At 52.6% G+C, this 17529-nt stretch overlaps 1 protein-coding gene across 1 annotated transcript in view; it reads right to left on the minus strand.

Annotated features, from left to right (window-relative positions):
- Window positions 1-6352: 6352 nt before the first annotated feature.
- The window catches only part of CABP7 (calcium binding protein 7), a 64447-nt gene continuing 53270 nt past the window's right edge, over window positions 6353-17529 (minus strand). Inside the window, exons 3-5 of the mRNA XM_044449008.1 lie at window positions 10003-10115; window positions 8616-8769; window positions 6353-6480 (exon numbers count right to left, since the gene is read on the minus strand). Coding sequence (XP_044304943.1) covers window positions 6353-6480; window positions 8616-8769; window positions 10003-10115 — 395 coding nt within the window. The remainder of the gene's footprint in view (window positions 6481-8615; window positions 8770-10002; window positions 10116-17529) is intronic.

Genomic DNA, 17529 nt, shown 5'->3' on the forward strand with positions numbered 1-17529 from the left:
CAATGAGAGGCCACCTTCACTGAGCAGAGGCGGGCCCTGTTTGGCCAGGCCAGCTGCACCCCCCCTCAGAGGTCGCTGCTGCTTCTGGCCTTTGCTGCACTCCTCCCGGTGGCTGTGGGTGGGGGATCAGTTTTAATGGAAACTGTGTACTCCCTCCTTGTGAGGTCAAGCATTTTGTGGTGTGCAGGTCCTGACCCACATGCTTTCCAAAAGACCTGCTCCTGGCAGAGATGAAATCGCTAGGACTGGTCTGCGCTAGGCAACCGCCCTTGTTCTTGGCATCTCCATCGAGCTGGCGGCCAGGAGGAGTGTCGGCCTTGTGCTGAGATCTTCTCTTCCAAGTGGGGCCTTATGAGAACTTGGGAACTTTAACCGTGGGCACCATGTTGGCTGTTCTCCTCCCCACTCCCCTCCCCACTCCTTTCCCCTCTTGTATTGTGGGTTCGAGTTTGCACGCCAATAGAAAAGGGTGGTCTAATTCTGGGCTCTCCAACCCTTCCGGACCCTGGACATTTTTGAGAACTTGAGAAACCCCCTGTCAGAATCGGGGCTGCTCTGGGGCTTCACCTGAGGGTCAAATGCAGCACGCCCCCAGGTTTGCAGGATGGGTCCCAGGCCCTGCTGGAGTGCTTAGCCCCCTGACGAGGCCCAGCCAGGAGCCCTGCGGGAGGAGCGATAGGAGCCAGCCCTCCCTCCAGAAGCGGCCTCCTCTTGTTGGAGGCATGCCCGCGTCTTGCTTGGCCCACGTCCCGCCTCCCTGGCTCCCCTCGGCCACACGGGCCTGACAGCCCTGTCCCGCCCCTGCGCATCACCTGGCCATCGCTGCGTCGGGTTCCTGCTGCTCCCTGCCTCACCGTTTGTCCCACCCAGCCCTTCTGCCTCGGGGTACCTGCGCTCTGTCTGTCCTGCTCCTCTTGACCCTTGGCTTGCCCATGGCCACGTCTTGTCCTGCCCTGACGGGTCACTCCGGTTCCTGACCCAGGCCTGCCCTGTGGCTGCAACTCGGTCCTGCTGTGGAACTTCGCTTCAGGGTTTTGACCCTCTCTCGCCCCCTGGTCCCACTCTCCTGCCCCCCACACCGCGGCTCCTGACGGCACCAGAACTGCTCCTGTGGAAGATGGCTGCCACTGTGGTACGAGGACTGCTGTGGGGGTCTGCAAGGTCAAAGGTGAGCTAAAGTGGAATGGGGGGGCAGGGTTGTAAGGTCAGAGGCTGGGAGGGGGGTGGAAAGAGAAGGTGAAGCGGTCGAGGGGAGAGAAAGAATGCTCTAGCATTTTGCAAGGAATTCATCAAAACCTTTTTTGGGGGGGGGCAAGGCACGGAGAGCTTCCCAGGTGCAACTTCAGCCCCCCCGTGATGCAGCACTTGTGCTCCTGCTCTCGCACGCTCACCAGCAGCAACAAGGGGGTCCAAACAGGCAAAGCCTGGGCTGCATCCCCACGAAGGGTCCCTTCGAGGTGCCCATGGAAATCAAGGCAACATGAGTTAGCCATGACTGATAGGTTCTGCTCTGTGCATGCTTATGTTGTATCCAATGGGTTTGTTGCACATACATGGAAATACCACTCAAACATGTTAATGCGCTGTAGCAAATGTGCCCATGCAAAATGGATCAAATCCTCCCTGAAAAAAATTAAAAATTAGGTCCCAGGTTCTGTGTGACTTGAAGAAAATCAGCCTGCTGCCTAATCTGCAGGCTGGATTCACAGGATTTGTGGACTTTTCAACTTCCTTACACCCCCCCCCACCTGCCCATCACTTTGACTGACGTTTTACAGAAGATGATTACTATACCGTGTAAAATTATAGTTAATAATGCACAGCAGGCTGAATGGCCTAATATATTTTTTAAAAGAAACGAACAACCTCAGAGCTTTGTATTTAGAAATAAGCGCCATGATTTATTTCTTTTATTATACATGGTGTGAGTGATTCTCTCTGCCAGCTCTAACAAGAGAACATATTGCTCTGTCAGGAATATTTTAAGCAGAACCTCTCTAGATATATTCTTCTTTTAAACACACACACCCTCTGGCTTGCACTTGGGAAGACTGTTGGGAATGTCCCTGTTATTCCAAACACCGCTGTATCTTGGTCCATTGCTTCTGCTGGGTTTCGTCGTGACTTCCAAGGCCCTGCTTGAGAGCCGAGGGGCAGAAGGAAAGATGGCGTTGCTGGTATTGTTGAGCAGTGGGGCCTCACAGGAGGTCTCCTGGTGGCTAGTCCAGAGGTGCCTTGTAGATAGTTCTCCAGAGGTTTCGGACTTCAACTCCCAGGCGCCCCTGTCAGTGTCTGGAATCCTCGGAGACGAAGTCCAAAGCGCTGTTTTTTGCTGGCTCTTGGTCTTGACTCATCTTCCCCAATGTGGGGGCCTCCAGATGTGTCGGGCTGCAGCTGCCAGCATTCCCAGACCATCCAGATGCAATACGGCACACCTGGAGGCCGCTCTGATGGGGACTGCAGGGCTAGATGGAAGAGCGCCAGGTTTGGTCGAGTTTGGCCTGGCCCTCTCTTCTCCCAACAGTGGCCGGGACCGTGGAAGTGCGTGGCTGGGCTCACAGGACTTCCTATAAGGAGTCCAGCTCCGCGAGAAGGGCTGTGAAGCCAAGTGGCAAGAGCTTCCCAGTTACGGCCCACACGGCAACCATTCAGCATGCAGAGTCCCAGAGATGGCATCCCTGAAGAAGGGTACCTCTGTGCATGCCACATCTTGCAAATGGGTTGCTTTTCCTTACCTGTGGTATTCAGGGCAAGGGGTTCGTCGTATCTCAGGATTACAACTCAGTCGAGTCCTCAAGCGCCTGGACTGACAGGAGGAAGATCAAGGGCGCATGAGAGCAAATCAAGTCAGAACTTTCCCTGTCGTGATTTGGGCCCTCAAAATGTCTTGTCCTTGACAGCACTGTCTCACGCTCCCTCCCAGCAGGGGCAGATCCTGGCCATTCTCAGAATCCACCAGCACACCTGGAGAGAAATGTTGAGAGGAGCCCCTCCCCATCTCAGTGTCTAGGGGTGTCAGTTCCTAGGACCCCTCCTTCATTCATCCAAACATCCCACCACCAAAGCGACTCTTTCCCCCGCATTTGCCCTCTTGACCGCCGCATCACACGGCTGGCTCATGTTCAGCCTGCAATCAACCAGCACCCCGAGGTCCCTTTCACAAGTGCTGCTCTCCAGCCACTTATCACCTAACCTGTACTTATGACACCCATTCCTATGCGCCAAGTGCAAGACCTTGCACTGATCCACATTGAACGCCATCCTGTTGCCCCTGGCCCACTTCCATAGTACCTGCTCCTCAGTTGTGGCCACTGCCCCCATTTTAGTATCACCTGTATAACTGATCAGTAGACTGGTCAGCCCGTCTTCCAGGTCATTGATGAAAAGATCAAACAGGATCGGCCCCAGGACAGAGCCCTGGGGGATCCCGCTTGTCACTGGCAGCCATCCTGATGATTCCCCGCTAATAGTTACCCTCTGCATATTCAAGGCCCCGATCAATCACATAGCGATGCAGAGGCCCAGGAAAAGGGGGACAGAATTGGGGAAAGGCCATTTTTTATTTTTTCCAGTCCCCTCCCTCAGAAAAAATTCATGCCCCCAAGTTTTCTGGTTTTCTTCCAGACCACCTTTACACAAGACACACTTTTGCATAAAATCTGTATATGCTAACATAGCTCTATATATGCAAATTTAGAAATCATGACTGGGGTTTATTTAAATTTCACAGGAGACAATGACAGCCAATTCGTGCCTCATCCAAATTGCTGTGAATAAAACACGTCCTTCTCAGCGTTTCAACCTGCTGGCGGTCCCAAAGCAAAGGAGAATGTCTCTCCCACACCACTCGGCTTAGCTGCTTCCATGGCTCCCCTGGGCTTGCAAAAGCTCCTCCTGGGCCCCTGCTTGGCCGTGGAACTTGGCAGGTGCCTTGCCAGTGCCCACTTCTGACTCCAGCCCGTGCGTGTGCATGCGTGTGTGTGTGTGGCGGGGAGGGGTGGGGAGACCCAGGAACCAGGAAAGAGAGAAACCCCCAACAGCACTGGAGCTCCAACCAAAACCAGGAGTTCTTCTGTGACAGATGTTTGCATGTTTGTTTTGAAAGCCATGCGGAGATGACCTCGCACATCTTCCTTACTGCATCTGCTTGGGGGTCGAAACCCAACCTTAGGGATTTATCATCTTGGCCTAAGCTAGGAAAACATCAATTTTGGTGAAGTACAAAAAGTACCCAGGGACAATCAGTGTGTCCTTCAGTTTCTCTTTCTCCCAGTCTTAATTTCAGTTTGTCCTGGAATTTGGGGATTTTCAAAAAAAGTTTGCATGAAAAGTCAAAACAGTTTTGTGCACATCTCTTCGGAGCTGTGCATTTTTCTGCACAATTTCACCCAATGTACACATATTTTGCAAGGATTTTTCCTAATGCACTTTTAATATTTTTCAAACCAAGATGCACATTTCCATGTGTACTTGCCCTGAATGCACATATTTTATACGCACTTGTATTGATTGAAGTACTCTGGTACAATAACGGGAGAAACACAACACTGCAGGCGTCATCTAATTTTGGTTCACAAATTGGTCTGAAAGTGTAAAACTGGGTAAGATTGAATGAGAATGAAAATGAAATGAGTTTCTGCTTCATCCTTACCAAGGAAGTTCCTTCTCTGAGCATCGGGTCAAAGAAAAAGGGGGAAGCCGTCTTCACCTGTTTGATGCCCTCTGCGTGTATTGGACTATGACTCCCAGATTTCACTAGACCAGTCCAACGCATCTGGAAGGCGTCCGGTAGGTGAAAACGGGGCAAGAGAAATACTTAGATTTATTAACAAAGGCAGAACGAGCAGAAGCAAGGAAAAGAGGGTACCTTTCTAACGAGAAGGTTACTTCCCCCTGTATCTGAGGAAGGCCTCCAGTTATAGGAGGCCTATAGATACGTGCAAATCAATTAATAAACATCCCTCACATCACATTTTAAGCAGGAAGGGCAAGAGCCACCTACTCAAGGAGCACGGTCTCTCGAGCATCTTTTTTGCCAGTGTTCAAATGTACGAACTGACTTGTTGTGGCAGAAAAAATACATTCATGGGAAGAAAGTGTGGGGAGAATGACAGTCTCTTTGATCCAGCCACAGTATAACAACAAGAACCAACAAGTTCAACATTGGACAAATTCAGATGAGAAATAAGGCACAAGATATAGATTTTGATATATTTCTGAAAACAGGGAAATGATTAACCATCAAGACAGGCTGTCCAGGAAAGGGAGGAATTCTCCTTCGCTCAGAAGTCTCAGCCTCAAGACATTAATAAGGTTATAAAAGAGACCTGCTACCCAAGCCCAAATGACATTATTCCGGGCATAGCAGGAGTGAATTTGCACCATAATGCAGATTCTCCCGCTGCCCTCTGATCTTTTATATACAGTTAGGTGAGACTGTGAGTATACGGTTCGGGGCACAAGGAGGTGGAGTCTTTCACATCCCCGGGAATGATTTGGCCCAGCGCCCACATGGGAAGCGATTCCATGCCTGGCGCCACCCGCCATGGAATTTCCACATGCAGTCATCATGAGAATGGCAGCTGACGGCGCCGCACCAAAGCAGGCCTCTTCCAACAGCCCAACTTTTGCTGGTGCCTTCCATCCAGACAACCCCCAGACCCACGTAATGCAGGCTCTAGGAAGCCCCCCTCCCAGAGTGAGGGTGGGGGGAGAGAAGTAGTGCATAGATGCTGGGGTGAGCCTGCAGAGGGGAAGTCGGATGATGCTACAATACAAACAGCGGGTGATCGGTATCCAGCCCTTGTGTTGAGCATGGTCATGCAACGCCCAAATCTTGGATAGAAAATCCTGACGCGTGTGTATTGCTTAACTGATTACTCGGTTTATCATAAATATATATATATATATATATATATATAATATAATATTTTATATATTTTGTAGGACTCTAATATCCGATTATAAAAGTACATGGTATTGCATCATTCAGACTGGGAGGTGGGGTAGGGAGAAGGTTCTCCATGCACTTTTACATGCTTTTAAAGTTGAGTTTAAAAGTTCCACCATGCGGGTCCCAGTGCCTCCCCCAGCTGGGTTAAACTGGACCCCCCCTGAGGAAACCCTCTCTCAGCTGAGAAGACGCTGCATCGCCAGGAAGTGGGGGCCCTCCTCAGGGACAGGAGGAAAGGAACGTGATTTATGGGTGTGTGCAAGAGGAATCACCGTTCCCCGACCACCCAACCCGGCCCTCGTGGCTACAGGTATTTATAGAGATGGAAAGTTAGTTTTCTCCATTTGTTCTTCGAGGAAGTCCATCCGTCCGTCCACCTGTCCATCCACTCACACGGGGCTACTTCATCCCGCTTCGCAGCACCTGGTTGGCGGCAATTAGCATGACGCTGATGATGAAAGCGATGGCGAAGGCGCAGATGAGGCTTTTCCGGACGCACGTCTGCCTGATCTGTTGGTTCGAGCAGGCTGAGGGAGGAGGCGAGAGGGTGGGGTGGGTGGAGGAGGAGGAGCAAAGCGGAGATTGGGGATACAGAGGAGGGGGAAAGGGAGACGAGGTCAACGGCAACGCTTCGGAGCAGTGCCGGGGGCAGAGGTTGCTCTGCCTCCCAGTCCACAAGTCCTCCAGCTTTAACTTGGGGCCCTCCACTAGCATGGAGTTGGATTCTGCAGTTCTAGGATTCTGTGATTCTAGCTCCTTAAAGTTCCAGCTCACCTCCCCCAGAACACATCCCCATATATCAGCACTGGAGTTACTTTGAGCAAAGACCCTCTCCCCCCCCCAAAAAAAAGAACTGTGACATAACCTTCCCCTCAACATTCCTCTTCCACTCATTCCCATGTTTAACAAAAACAGACCATAATGTATACCTTAAAATCGCAAATGAGTCTGTGCAAAATCAGACCCAACTGCACAGACATGCATCACCCATGCAGGTTGCAGAATCCAGCCTTTCCGGCAGCAGAATTTGCAGCACCGAAGGGATATTGGAGGCTGCCTTAGGGGCAGCCCTGCCCATGACGCACAGGGTCTGCTCACGCAGGAGCCGCTTTCCTCGCTCACACCTGCACGCAAAGTCCCCCGGCCTGCCAAGCAGGGCGGCAGCTTCCCCCTGGTGCCCTCCCTCCCTGGGACGCTCGGAGCCCCACTGGCAGGGACAGAGGCAGCGGGCGGCCAGGAAGAAGCCAGCCTTGTGCCCGTGCCAGGGCCAGCTTGACGCAGAAGGTGCAGGATGGTCGCCCAGCTCTTTCCAGGAAAGGAGCTTCCAAGCCCCAGTCGGCTTCCGGCAGGGCTGGCTGCACCGCAAGCCCTGGGGATGAGCAGAGAGAGCAGCCCTTTGTCTGCCGCTGTTTCATTGTCAGGGTGATTCTATTGTTTGCTTCTGTGCATCTAGCCGGTGCTGGTGGAGGTGGCAAAACAGGCCAAAAGGAAGTTGCCAGAGCTGACGAAGAGGAGCCTTCTCCTGGGAACCTGTGTCTGGCGCTGGCCAAAGCTGCAGCTGGCAGCCCTGAGCTTGAAGGCTGTGGGGAGCCCTGAGCCCAGTTCCGTGGGGGCTTGTCAGGCCATCCCTTCGGACCAGTGCAATTGGTCTCGCCCGGGGCAGTGTGCACTGGGGGCAAACAGCAAGGGAGGGCAAGATCCGCGCATGGCAGAGAAAGAGGCATGGCGGAAGAGAGGGAGGGAGAACAGCACGGCAGTGGTGCGGGGGGGGGTCATAATGGAGGGTGTGGGAGAGAAACACTGAGGTGGAGGGGAGGTGGGCCTGGCCAGGTGTGAGGGAGGCGCAGGCAGAGGGCCGTGGCAGGTCCAGTCTGTCCTGGGGAGGCACAGCAGAGAAGAGGGGTGTGATAGAAGAGGCGGGGAGAGTGAGAAGGGGCCGGTGGCTCCCTGCCCTGCCGTGCCACTGAGTGGCCCATGGAAATGTGGCTTGAGAAAGACGAAAGACGTTTGTAGAGGATGAAGAACTGTCCCTCTAGCTAGGAAGGTGAGCACAGCTGGGGCACCAAGAGGGTCGTGGACAGCTGGGCGCTCCTTTTGCATGGCAGAGCTTGGAAAGACACCTGCAAGGGCAGGGCCTTGGATGCCTGTTTCCAGTCCAGATTTCCGGGCCTGGAGGGAAAGGTGGAAACGCCAGGCGGGCACTGATTCCCACGCAAGGGATCGCTTGGCGTAACTCAGTCTGATGATCCCTAAGGAGCGCTGGGGAAGTGCAGGGTGAGAGGGCGAGGCTGGGGCTTGGGAGAGCCAGTCCTTAATCCCCACTCCGTCAGGATGCTCTGGGCCGGTCCCCTGACCTACCTCACAGGGTTGTTGCTGTGAGCATAGCGCACAGAGCGGGAGGGCGGCCATGCCAGTTGTCATGGGCTCTTGCAGGAAGGAAGAAGACAGGACACAAATTTAGTCCGTCAAGCCTGGGACTAAAACGGGGAAGCAAGGGGGACTGGCTCTCGCAGTCCCCGATTCCTGGGCCAGGAGTCTTCTGCCTGCCAGTTGGACCTGCCTGCACTGCCGCGTTTTGGCCAGCTGGTGGCGCGGGCAGCTGCGCCCCTTCCCTGCTCAGCGCCCCCCCCCGCCCCCCCCTCGCTGGCAAAGGGCCACTCACTCTCCACATCGACCGGACACTCCTCGGCGTTCCCCATGTGGCTCTCCTCCTCGGTCATGATGATGTTTTCGATGTCCTTCATGGAGAGGTGTTCGCAGAAGGTGTCGTACAGCAGCCGCTTCAGCTCGTCCACCGTCAGCTTTTGCATGTCGCACTGCAGCGGAAGAGAGCCGTGGCAGAGGGTCGCCGCTCCCGGGCCCACGGGCAGCGCTGTGGCCAGCCAGGCACGCCATGCAGGGGCGCGCGCCTGGCCAGGGCGGGCAAAGGACCTGTTGGCCGCCATCGGAGCCGGGAGGCGGCTCTCTCCTGGGGCCTCCATGCGCCACTTTAAGCGCCCTTCGGACTGCCCGGCCCGAGAGGCACCCCACGCCCTCACCCCATGCCGCTTCGTCTCTGCAAGTTGCCCTTCTCGGGAGCAAAGGGCAGTTGCAGACAGGTGACCGATGCTGCAGCAGGGACACCCGTCCCAGGGCGATTCCTCTAGGCCTACAATTCCTGCCCACTTCCCTAGCCCTGGACAGCATTTCCCTGGCTGGGGGTTCGTGGCACAGCATTTTGGTTGCTGCTCACTCCTTGCCTAGGTGGGGACCTGATCCCAGATCTCCCCAGTCCCAGTCCAACGCTCCAACAACTATGCCACGCTGGCTCTCGTATGCAGAGGCAAATTTAGGAAGGCCTGCGATGGTTTAAATAGAAATTCTGCACCTCTCTTCAAGATAGGAGAGGTCTGTGGCTGGAGGACTCGCATGCCCAGCTCAGCTCAGTGCCAGTCCTAGCTCTGTGTGGGCCTCATCCAAGCCCTTCCCATGGGCTGCGATCTTTGGACCAGAATTGGAGAGGACAGCCCTGCACACAGAGGACTGCTTCAACACAGAGCCCAAAATGGCAGCCCTTCCTTCGAGGACTCTCCCCTGTAAAAGCAGGAGTGGGCACTGCTTGTGCTTCTCTCCAGACTGTTATGGGGCCGGGCAACTTCAAGACCCTGGTCTTCCTTTTAAAATCCAAGTTGTATTGGGCCGTTAGAGGACTCCCTTCTATAAAGCAGGACACAGGGCTATCATAGTGGGGATAATGGTCCTTGCAGACATTAGGCTGTGCTGTCGAGTGTACAAGAGCAACACAGGATGCCTATTTCCTTACTCCACAAGCTGATCGATGGAGCTGGAGAGGGTAAAGGAACAGTCTAGAAGGAAGGAAGTGGCTGAGCCAGCCTTGGAACCCTCCCAAGCTTAAAAGAGAGAGAAAGAAAGAAAAAAAGGGAGGGGGAGAAATCAAAGAAAAAGGAAAACTAGGAAAAATATGCTTCTTCAGTGCTAAGATTTGGAGTGAGGGCAAGAAGAGGCCAGACCATCCAGTTCAAAGGAATGAGAGCTTGATTTTTCCTCACCTTCCAGAAGACAGTGTCAAAGTCAGTGCCGTGGAATTTCTCTGGAATGCCGGAAGTGGAGAGCTTGGGGCCGAGTAACGTCACAAATTCCTCAAAGTCTACTTGTCCATCACCTGGAAATGAGAGACATTGCCACAGGTGAAAGCAGCACAGGTGTGAGCTGATGGAAGCGTGAGGCAACCCATGCAAAGCATTTTACAGGTAACGGGGGGGGGGGGGGGGGACCTTGTGGCTTTGTCTGGGAAGCCGCATTGTCACTAGAGAGCGGCACATCCTGAGCTCTTGGAGCTGGGACTGTGGAGGCCGAGTCCCTGGCCCTGGCATGCAGTGTGGAAAAACCATGCCGCTCCCCGCTGCCCCCACCCCAATAGCAATGTGCAGGGGCACAGGGGGAGGGAGGGAGCTGGGGCCATGGGCTTGCACCGATTCCCTTTGGCCTCTTCCCTCTCCGCCCCCCTGCACTTTATCTAGACGTCTGAAAACAGCCGTCGAGATGAGATACTTGACGCAAGAGACGGCAGCTGTCCCACCTTGTTGTGGGCAAAGGATGGAAGCCTCCCGTGAGTCTGGGGGCTTGTGTGCACCAAGGATGCAGGGAGCGGACGAGAAGGAGGCTGGGAGGAATCCATGGGATCCCGTGCAGGTTTTGACTGAAAAGCCCCACAGCTCCCAGCATTCCCCAGCCAGCCGTTGTTGGCTGTGGAAACCTGGGAACTTTAGACCATTTTTCTGTCAAAAACATGCACAAGATCGTGCCATCAGGAATCATGATTAGATACGTATTCTCATCTTCCCTATTTTGATTTTGGCCAGACATTTTGAGAAGTCGCATATTTGCTTCTGGATTTTGCTCTGTGTGAACTTACAGATATCCTCTTATTGTGATTCTAGAGAGAGAAAAGCAAGGGCGTCCAAATTGGACACGCACAATTTTGTCCTCCAAATTACTCATTATTTGTAATGCATGTACCATTTTGGAAGAGGCATTCCACGTCTGCCTCACACAGGAGGAATGCCTCTTTTACAACGGCATCCACTGCACTTGTGGGTACATGATATGTAGGGGACATCTAAACATTCTCGATGGGGAACTTTTGCCTGCCAGGGACCATAGAACCTGGGTTGAAACCCGTCAAAGTCAGCCACCCAGCAGTGGTGGAGCCAGAGCAAAAAGCGGGTGGACTTCCACACATAACTCTTCCTAACAGCACCAGTAAGAAGAAGGGAGGCTTTTCATGGGGTAAATAATAATCCCGAGTGGAGCCAATGAGGGGCTCTGGCCGGAGACAAGGGCCCAGAACAGGGGTGCGTTGTAGCTGTACAGAATCATGCATTCCCTGTAGTGTTCCTGGCCTTCCTCCTGTGCTTGTGTCTTGGATAGCAAGCTGAGCCAAGAGAAGTCCACGGATGCTCCCAGAATGAAGGTGCACCTGGAGACCCCCTTCGGTGTCATGGGTGGCAACACACACGCAGGTGGAAGAGGGAAGCGGCTTCACAACTGGTGTGTGGGCCTCAGTCCCCGCTGAGTGCCTGTGCACGCTTGCCAGGTGCTCAGGCTCACAGCTGAGGGACCTGCTCTGCAGGTCTGGACGGGGAGGCCTGGGAGGCCACATCTGTCCCATGGGCGAGATGTGCTCTGCCATCTTCCAGACAGTTACAAATACTTTCCCTCCCATAACAATTGCACGTACTTTGTTCTTACTCAGTTTATGTCGGTCTAACCAACTGCTGATTGAGCAATCAGGCTTTATTTAGTCTGGTACTAGTCCTGGCAAAACACAAATAATTGATTGTAATGGCAGATAATAAGTGGGCTGTGAGTATATCACATTCCCACAACAGTACGTAACCCTCATCCAATAAGGTATTGGATGCAGAGTTCCTCAGAATATCTCTTTTCTTAAAGAACAAGTTCCTAGCCCTGAGGGCTCTTTCGGGATGCTTTAAAATGAGAGGAAATGCCCTCAGAGATATCACAGGCCGGGTGGGTTGCTGAACAGGTTTTCCAGCATTTCCAGAACAGCCCTTTCCCTCCTGGCACTGAATGATACTGGCCATGTTCTTGGAGGCCTTGAGATTATTCGGAGTCCCAGCACCAAAGTCCTGCAACCTCAGAGCTCAGATTTGGAAGCCTGTGTCCTGCTCCTCCTCCTGAAAAGAACCGTGCTCGCCGCCCCTCCACATCACAACTGGGCCTTGGAGGGGGAAAGTGGAGTGCGTGAGGGGGCAGGGAGGGAGGAAGCCCGGGCAAGCACTTCCAGTGAGTCCAGCTGCCTTTTGCCTCTTTCCTTCTCCTTCTCCCACGCTAAATCTAGGCAGCCAAAAATGGCCAGCCAGAGAAAATATGGAGGTTTGGAGCACACTGATCCCGCTCCACTTTCTGGGCAAAGGATGCACAGGACCTGCTGAATTTAGAGGCTCATGGACACCGAGAGTGCAAGACATCGGGCTTCACTCTACGCTGTGAGGAATAGTTTTAAAATGGCTGCAGCAAACTTGCAAAAGAGACGTGGTTGGTTACTTTGCACGAGTTATGCAAGTCACCAGACAGAGCTCAAGGCTGTAAACCCAAGGCTGTGGCTTCCTTTAGGGAATCCATCCATCCCATAGTTGGTCTTTCTCCTCTGCCTTTTCTAGAGACATTTGCTAGTTTTCCCCAGAGATATTCACATTTTTTGGTTAGAGATATACCTGTGTATACCGACATATAAGAGGACCCTTCAAATCGGAAATAGTAAAGCAAAAATTGACCCGACATTATACACCCGACATATGACAAACACCAGAAAAGAAGCCCAACGTGTCAACCTTGTCTTACTGTGAGTTGCCTTATAGGCTGGCATATACGGTACTTTGGAAAAGATGAAACACATTAAAAAGGTCTGCAGAAATCAAGGATATAATGGCAGAAATAGCATGGAGAACACTGTTTGGGGTGAGTTAGCCGTGGGGATCCCTCTGCTCAAGCTTCCCCCAAATACTTTGCATTACGATAAGAAATAAAATCTGCGCTGAGAAAACATCCCCCCCCAACCCAGCTATTGTGAGAAGTTCAGCCAAGCGGAGGGAGGATGGGGAATTTGGAGGAGGGCATGGCTGAGGAGCTCAGCACCCGCCATCAAAAAGGTGCTGGGGCCCGCAGCCCTGTGAGCCCTGAGCCGCTGGTCGGCAAGAGGAAACCCGTTCAGCCGGCAATTCCCAGCCACTGTCGGAACAGCGCCACGGGGTGCAGCCCAATAAATTTGTGAGTAGGTGCTGGCGCTCTAATGTCAGAGATGCCCACTGTGAAGGCAACGAGCGTGTATTCGGCGAGGGCTTCAAGTAACAGACAATGCGCAGCCCTGTGTTCTGGCTGCCTCGAGGAACGGCGAGAGCGCCTGCCCGTCGGCCTCATCCCTCTTCCAAAGAACAGGCGAAAAGGTTAAAGAGTCCATTAGGGGATCCGGCTCACAGATTAAAAGTTTGGCAAGGAAGTCAATAACCTGGGAAATTGAGGCGGGCGCGGCCTCCCCCGGGGGGCCATATATCTACCCCGTTGATCTGGCGAGTGGATCGGATGAGCCAGCACGGCCTTTGGGATAATTAGTAGGGAATGCCAGAGTTAATTATCGCTGCTGCATAGACAGCTTTGTTCATCTGTCACTGCGAGACAGGCCTGGCCAAAGGCGGCGCAGGAGCATGCCTTTCTGCTTCCAGCAGAGTCCACCAGCACACCCCCGGACGGAGGGGGGGGGAGCGGACTGCTTTGAGGCCCCTCCCAGCCACAACATCTCATCACCAGCAGCGCTTCATTCAGCTTTCCTCTAAAGCCGCCTTCCCTCCGGAGGTGCTGGACTGCAGCTCCCATCATCCCCAGACAGCCAGGAACACAGCGCATGATCAGCGGCTGCAGGGAAGGGGTCAGATAAGAAGGGGCGTGTCCTCCAGGGGAGTCCTGGCTGGGATAAGCAGAGGTGGGGAAAGCCATAATGACCAGTGCAATGGGGAGCCGAAGTCTTAGGAGACCGAAAAAAAGCCTTGCTTTATTCCGAGAATAATCCACACGCATTTTGCCCTTCCACAGGGCTCCGTCTTTGTGGACATGGTGCCCACTGGAAACATGCTGGCAAGAAGACCAAAGGGCTGACTAGCCTGAAAGAATCCACCCCGCATTACAAGTTGCAGAGCTGAGGGAACTGGGCCTCTTCAGCCTGGAGAAGAGGAGACTCCGAGGGGATCTGTTGGCGACATACAGGTATGTGAGGGGGTGTCATGCGGAGGTGGGCAGAGATCTGTTCTCCCCTGCAGAGGAAGGCAGGACACGCACCAACGGAGCCAAGCTCAGGGAGCCAAGGTTCCATTTGGATGCCTGGAAGCACTTCCTGACAGTCAGGACCCCGAGGGTGTGGAATGGGCTTCCACGAGAGGTCGTTGAGGCCCCATCGGTGCGGGTGTTCAAGGATAGGCTGGACGTCCACATGGTGGGCATGTTGTGAGCGGAGCGGGCTGGAGCCGGGGGTCAGACTAGATGGCCCAGGAGGCCCCTTCTGACTCGCTCATGTTTCTTTGTTGTTTCTGTGAACATGGGTTACCTGGGCAAAACCATGTGACCAGGGCTCTTGAACTCTAGGAAAGTGAATGTGGGTGCAATTGTGGGTGGTTGCAAGGAACAGGGTGACCTTTGGTAGGTCATTTTACAGGGCAGGGTGAACCTCTACAAAAGAGATTCCGTCTGGGGCTTCACAAAACCTTTCTACAACTAATGCAAAGATCCTTCCCCACCCCCGCTTTTTATGGATCCTAATTTTGAAAACACTGACCCCTTCAGGAAGAGCTGCAGTCCTTTGCAAAGTTGGGTGTTCTGTTCTGCTTTGTTTTGTTTTGTTCTGTTTTTTGGGGGGTACACTCTAAGAATATTCTGCTGGTCTAGAAGCCAAATCAGGAACTAGATGAAAACTGTGGAAGTTCTTCTGTGTTTGTATGCATATAAGCTACTGCATATCTGACCTGTGACCAGTTGCTGGATTCATTCTGGAGACACTGGTGAGGCTGTAAGCCACTTCCATTGTGCAGGTCAGATTCACTGCTTTCGCAGCAGGAATTCTGCCCTTCCTAAAGGAAGTCTGCACATGAGCAGAAATGCCCATTTCTAGTTCTGGACAGGCTGGCCAAGTTTCCATGTGAGAGCTCTGGGGAGTGTGTTGCGGAAATGCGTATTTCCGGGCATGTCAGGATGCCGTTGGCAGTGCGAGCAGAAGGCTGAGGCCAGCCCTGCCGTTGGACGGCGTGAGGCTGTGACCTCAGGTGGCAGGTGCTGGAAGGTGGCGGGGGGGGGTTGGAAGGTGCCCCGCTCCCACCCTCCCCCCAAACCAGCCTGCTGCCCGCAGGCACGACGGAGGGCCGTGCCCCATTTCCAGAACAGAAGAACAGTTCCAGTGCTGGTCCCAGGTGGCTTCTGCACCTGGAATGGAAGGAGTTGCCGCCTTGTCCTTTGCCCCGGGGGGCAAAGTGTCCTGGGCAGCCCTGGCGGCGAGCTCCTCTTCTGGAAGGGAATCTGCGGGGCATGAAAAAGCCAGTGAGGACCTAAATTCCCCACTGATTATGATTATGGTGCTGATTGTGTTGACTGCGGTGTTTGGCTGGATGATGGACAATAGGTTTAGGGCGGATAAAAGGAAGTGCGGGATTCACTGCCATGAGATATCCCAGTCACGGCTACTGATTTAAGTCTCTTGAAAGGGGGATTAGACCAGTGCGTTAACAGACACCCAAGAATAGGATCACACAATTAATCATGTTGTTTCCAAAAGCGATCTTCAAAGTTCTGGTCTGTGAGTTTTGTCCCAGATAATCTCTTAATGCTCAAAGGCTTTCTGAATATTGGTTATCTGCAACTGATATACTCCTATGAGGTTTTATTTTCAAATATTTAATATTTGGTAGCTCTTTTTGGGGTATGAGTATAATAGTTCTGGGATGGGGGGGTTCTCTTTCAGCTTGAGGGCTGTTTTTGATTTTGAAGATGCTCTGGAGGGAGGAACCAAAGGCAGCAGGTGTGGGGGGGGAAATATGTATATCTTAAAATGCATCCTGCAAGGGGGGATATGTATATCTTAAAATGCATCCTGCAAGTCTTAGGAGAGGAGTTGCAATCTTTTAGATTGGTGGTTGTGGGGATTGCAGCAAAACCAGGAAACCGTAAAATGCTGGGTGGTCCAGATAAAGTGTTTGGGGCTGGCAGGAGGACACAGTTATCTACAGAGCCCAAGGCTGAGATGATATTTATTTGGTGTCTGGCAGCATTTAATACAGTGTCAAACTGTATTTAGTATTTTTGCATCTGAGAGCCGATGAGATTTTATGCCCTGGGAACCTCTGCACCAAAGCTGTGGTGCCTTAAATAAGAAAGCTGACAGGAAGAAAACAGATGGGTTTGAAACACGGTGCTGGAGAAGAGCTGCACAGATATTCTGCACTGACAGAAAAGGGAACTGATGGCCCTTCGGTCAAGTCAAGTTTAACTTGCCCTAGAAGCAAACATGATGAAAACATGTTGCTGCAGTTCGGACACACCATGGCAGGAGGAGAATTTCTGGGGAAGACAATAATGCTGGCCAGCAGAAGAAGGGGGCGACCAGGTCTGAGGGAGCTGCTCACAACCTTTCAAAAACAGAAGGTTGTGAGCTCCAGAGGACTATGAAGCCCAGACGGCTTCTGAGCTCCCCTTACTCTCCAAGTGGACATGCTTCCTCTTCCTATGCCTAGCCAGAATGCAAAATGGCACAACTGCATCCTGAATGAATTAGGGGTATCTCGTTGAATTGTACTGTTTGAATTTTAACCAACATTCAGTAGATATTTGACCCTGGTAATGCAGTCACAACAGCCCAGGATGGCTAAGGTCGCAGTCCTGGACATTGGGAAACCCTATTAAACTCAGTGGGGATGCCTTCCAAGCAGGGATGTATGGAAATTTCATTTCAGCTCACAGATCGCTCAGAGATGCCCTGCTTGCAACTCCAAATGTGAACCACAATGCTCGTTCTCCGAAAATGTCCCCGAATTCCCAAATTCGTGTTTGCATTCACAAAGTGTGCATGTGAAAAATCCACAGCTTTTCTCATTTAACCAAACAAGTTGCAAAAGAGAAGGGGAGTGAGCTGAACTGACTTTCAAGGAATTTCCAAGAATTTCAGTGAGCTCAATCAGCTCTGTTTTTCCCCATTCCTATTTTCATGCTTCCTGCAGAACTTGAACAGCAAAATCAGGAATTTCATGACCTTTCAAAACATCAGCAAATATTAATCTTCATCCATTGAAAAAACCCAACAGTGAAAAAAGATTAAGGTGTGTAGGAGGCCATGCAGTGGTCAGTTTTGGAGTAGAGCAGTTCACCGTGACAGATCGCATGGCCACACCCCAAGGAAGCCCCTCACTGTCCCCCCACGGATATCTTGGTAAGCCCTATGCTGCACTTCTGTTGCTCTGGCAAAAACTCCATCATAAGCACCAACGCCCAAAGCAAAGGAGCCACGAATAAAAGCTCAC

The sequence above is a fragment of the Varanus komodoensis genome, unplaced genomic scaffold, assembly GCF_004798865.1.
Source record: "Varanus komodoensis strain SLA01 unplaced genomic scaffold, ASM479886v1 scaffold56, whole genome shotgun sequence".
Classification (NCBI taxonomy): domain Eukaryota; kingdom Metazoa; phylum Chordata; class Lepidosauria; order Squamata; family Varanidae; genus Varanus; species Varanus komodoensis.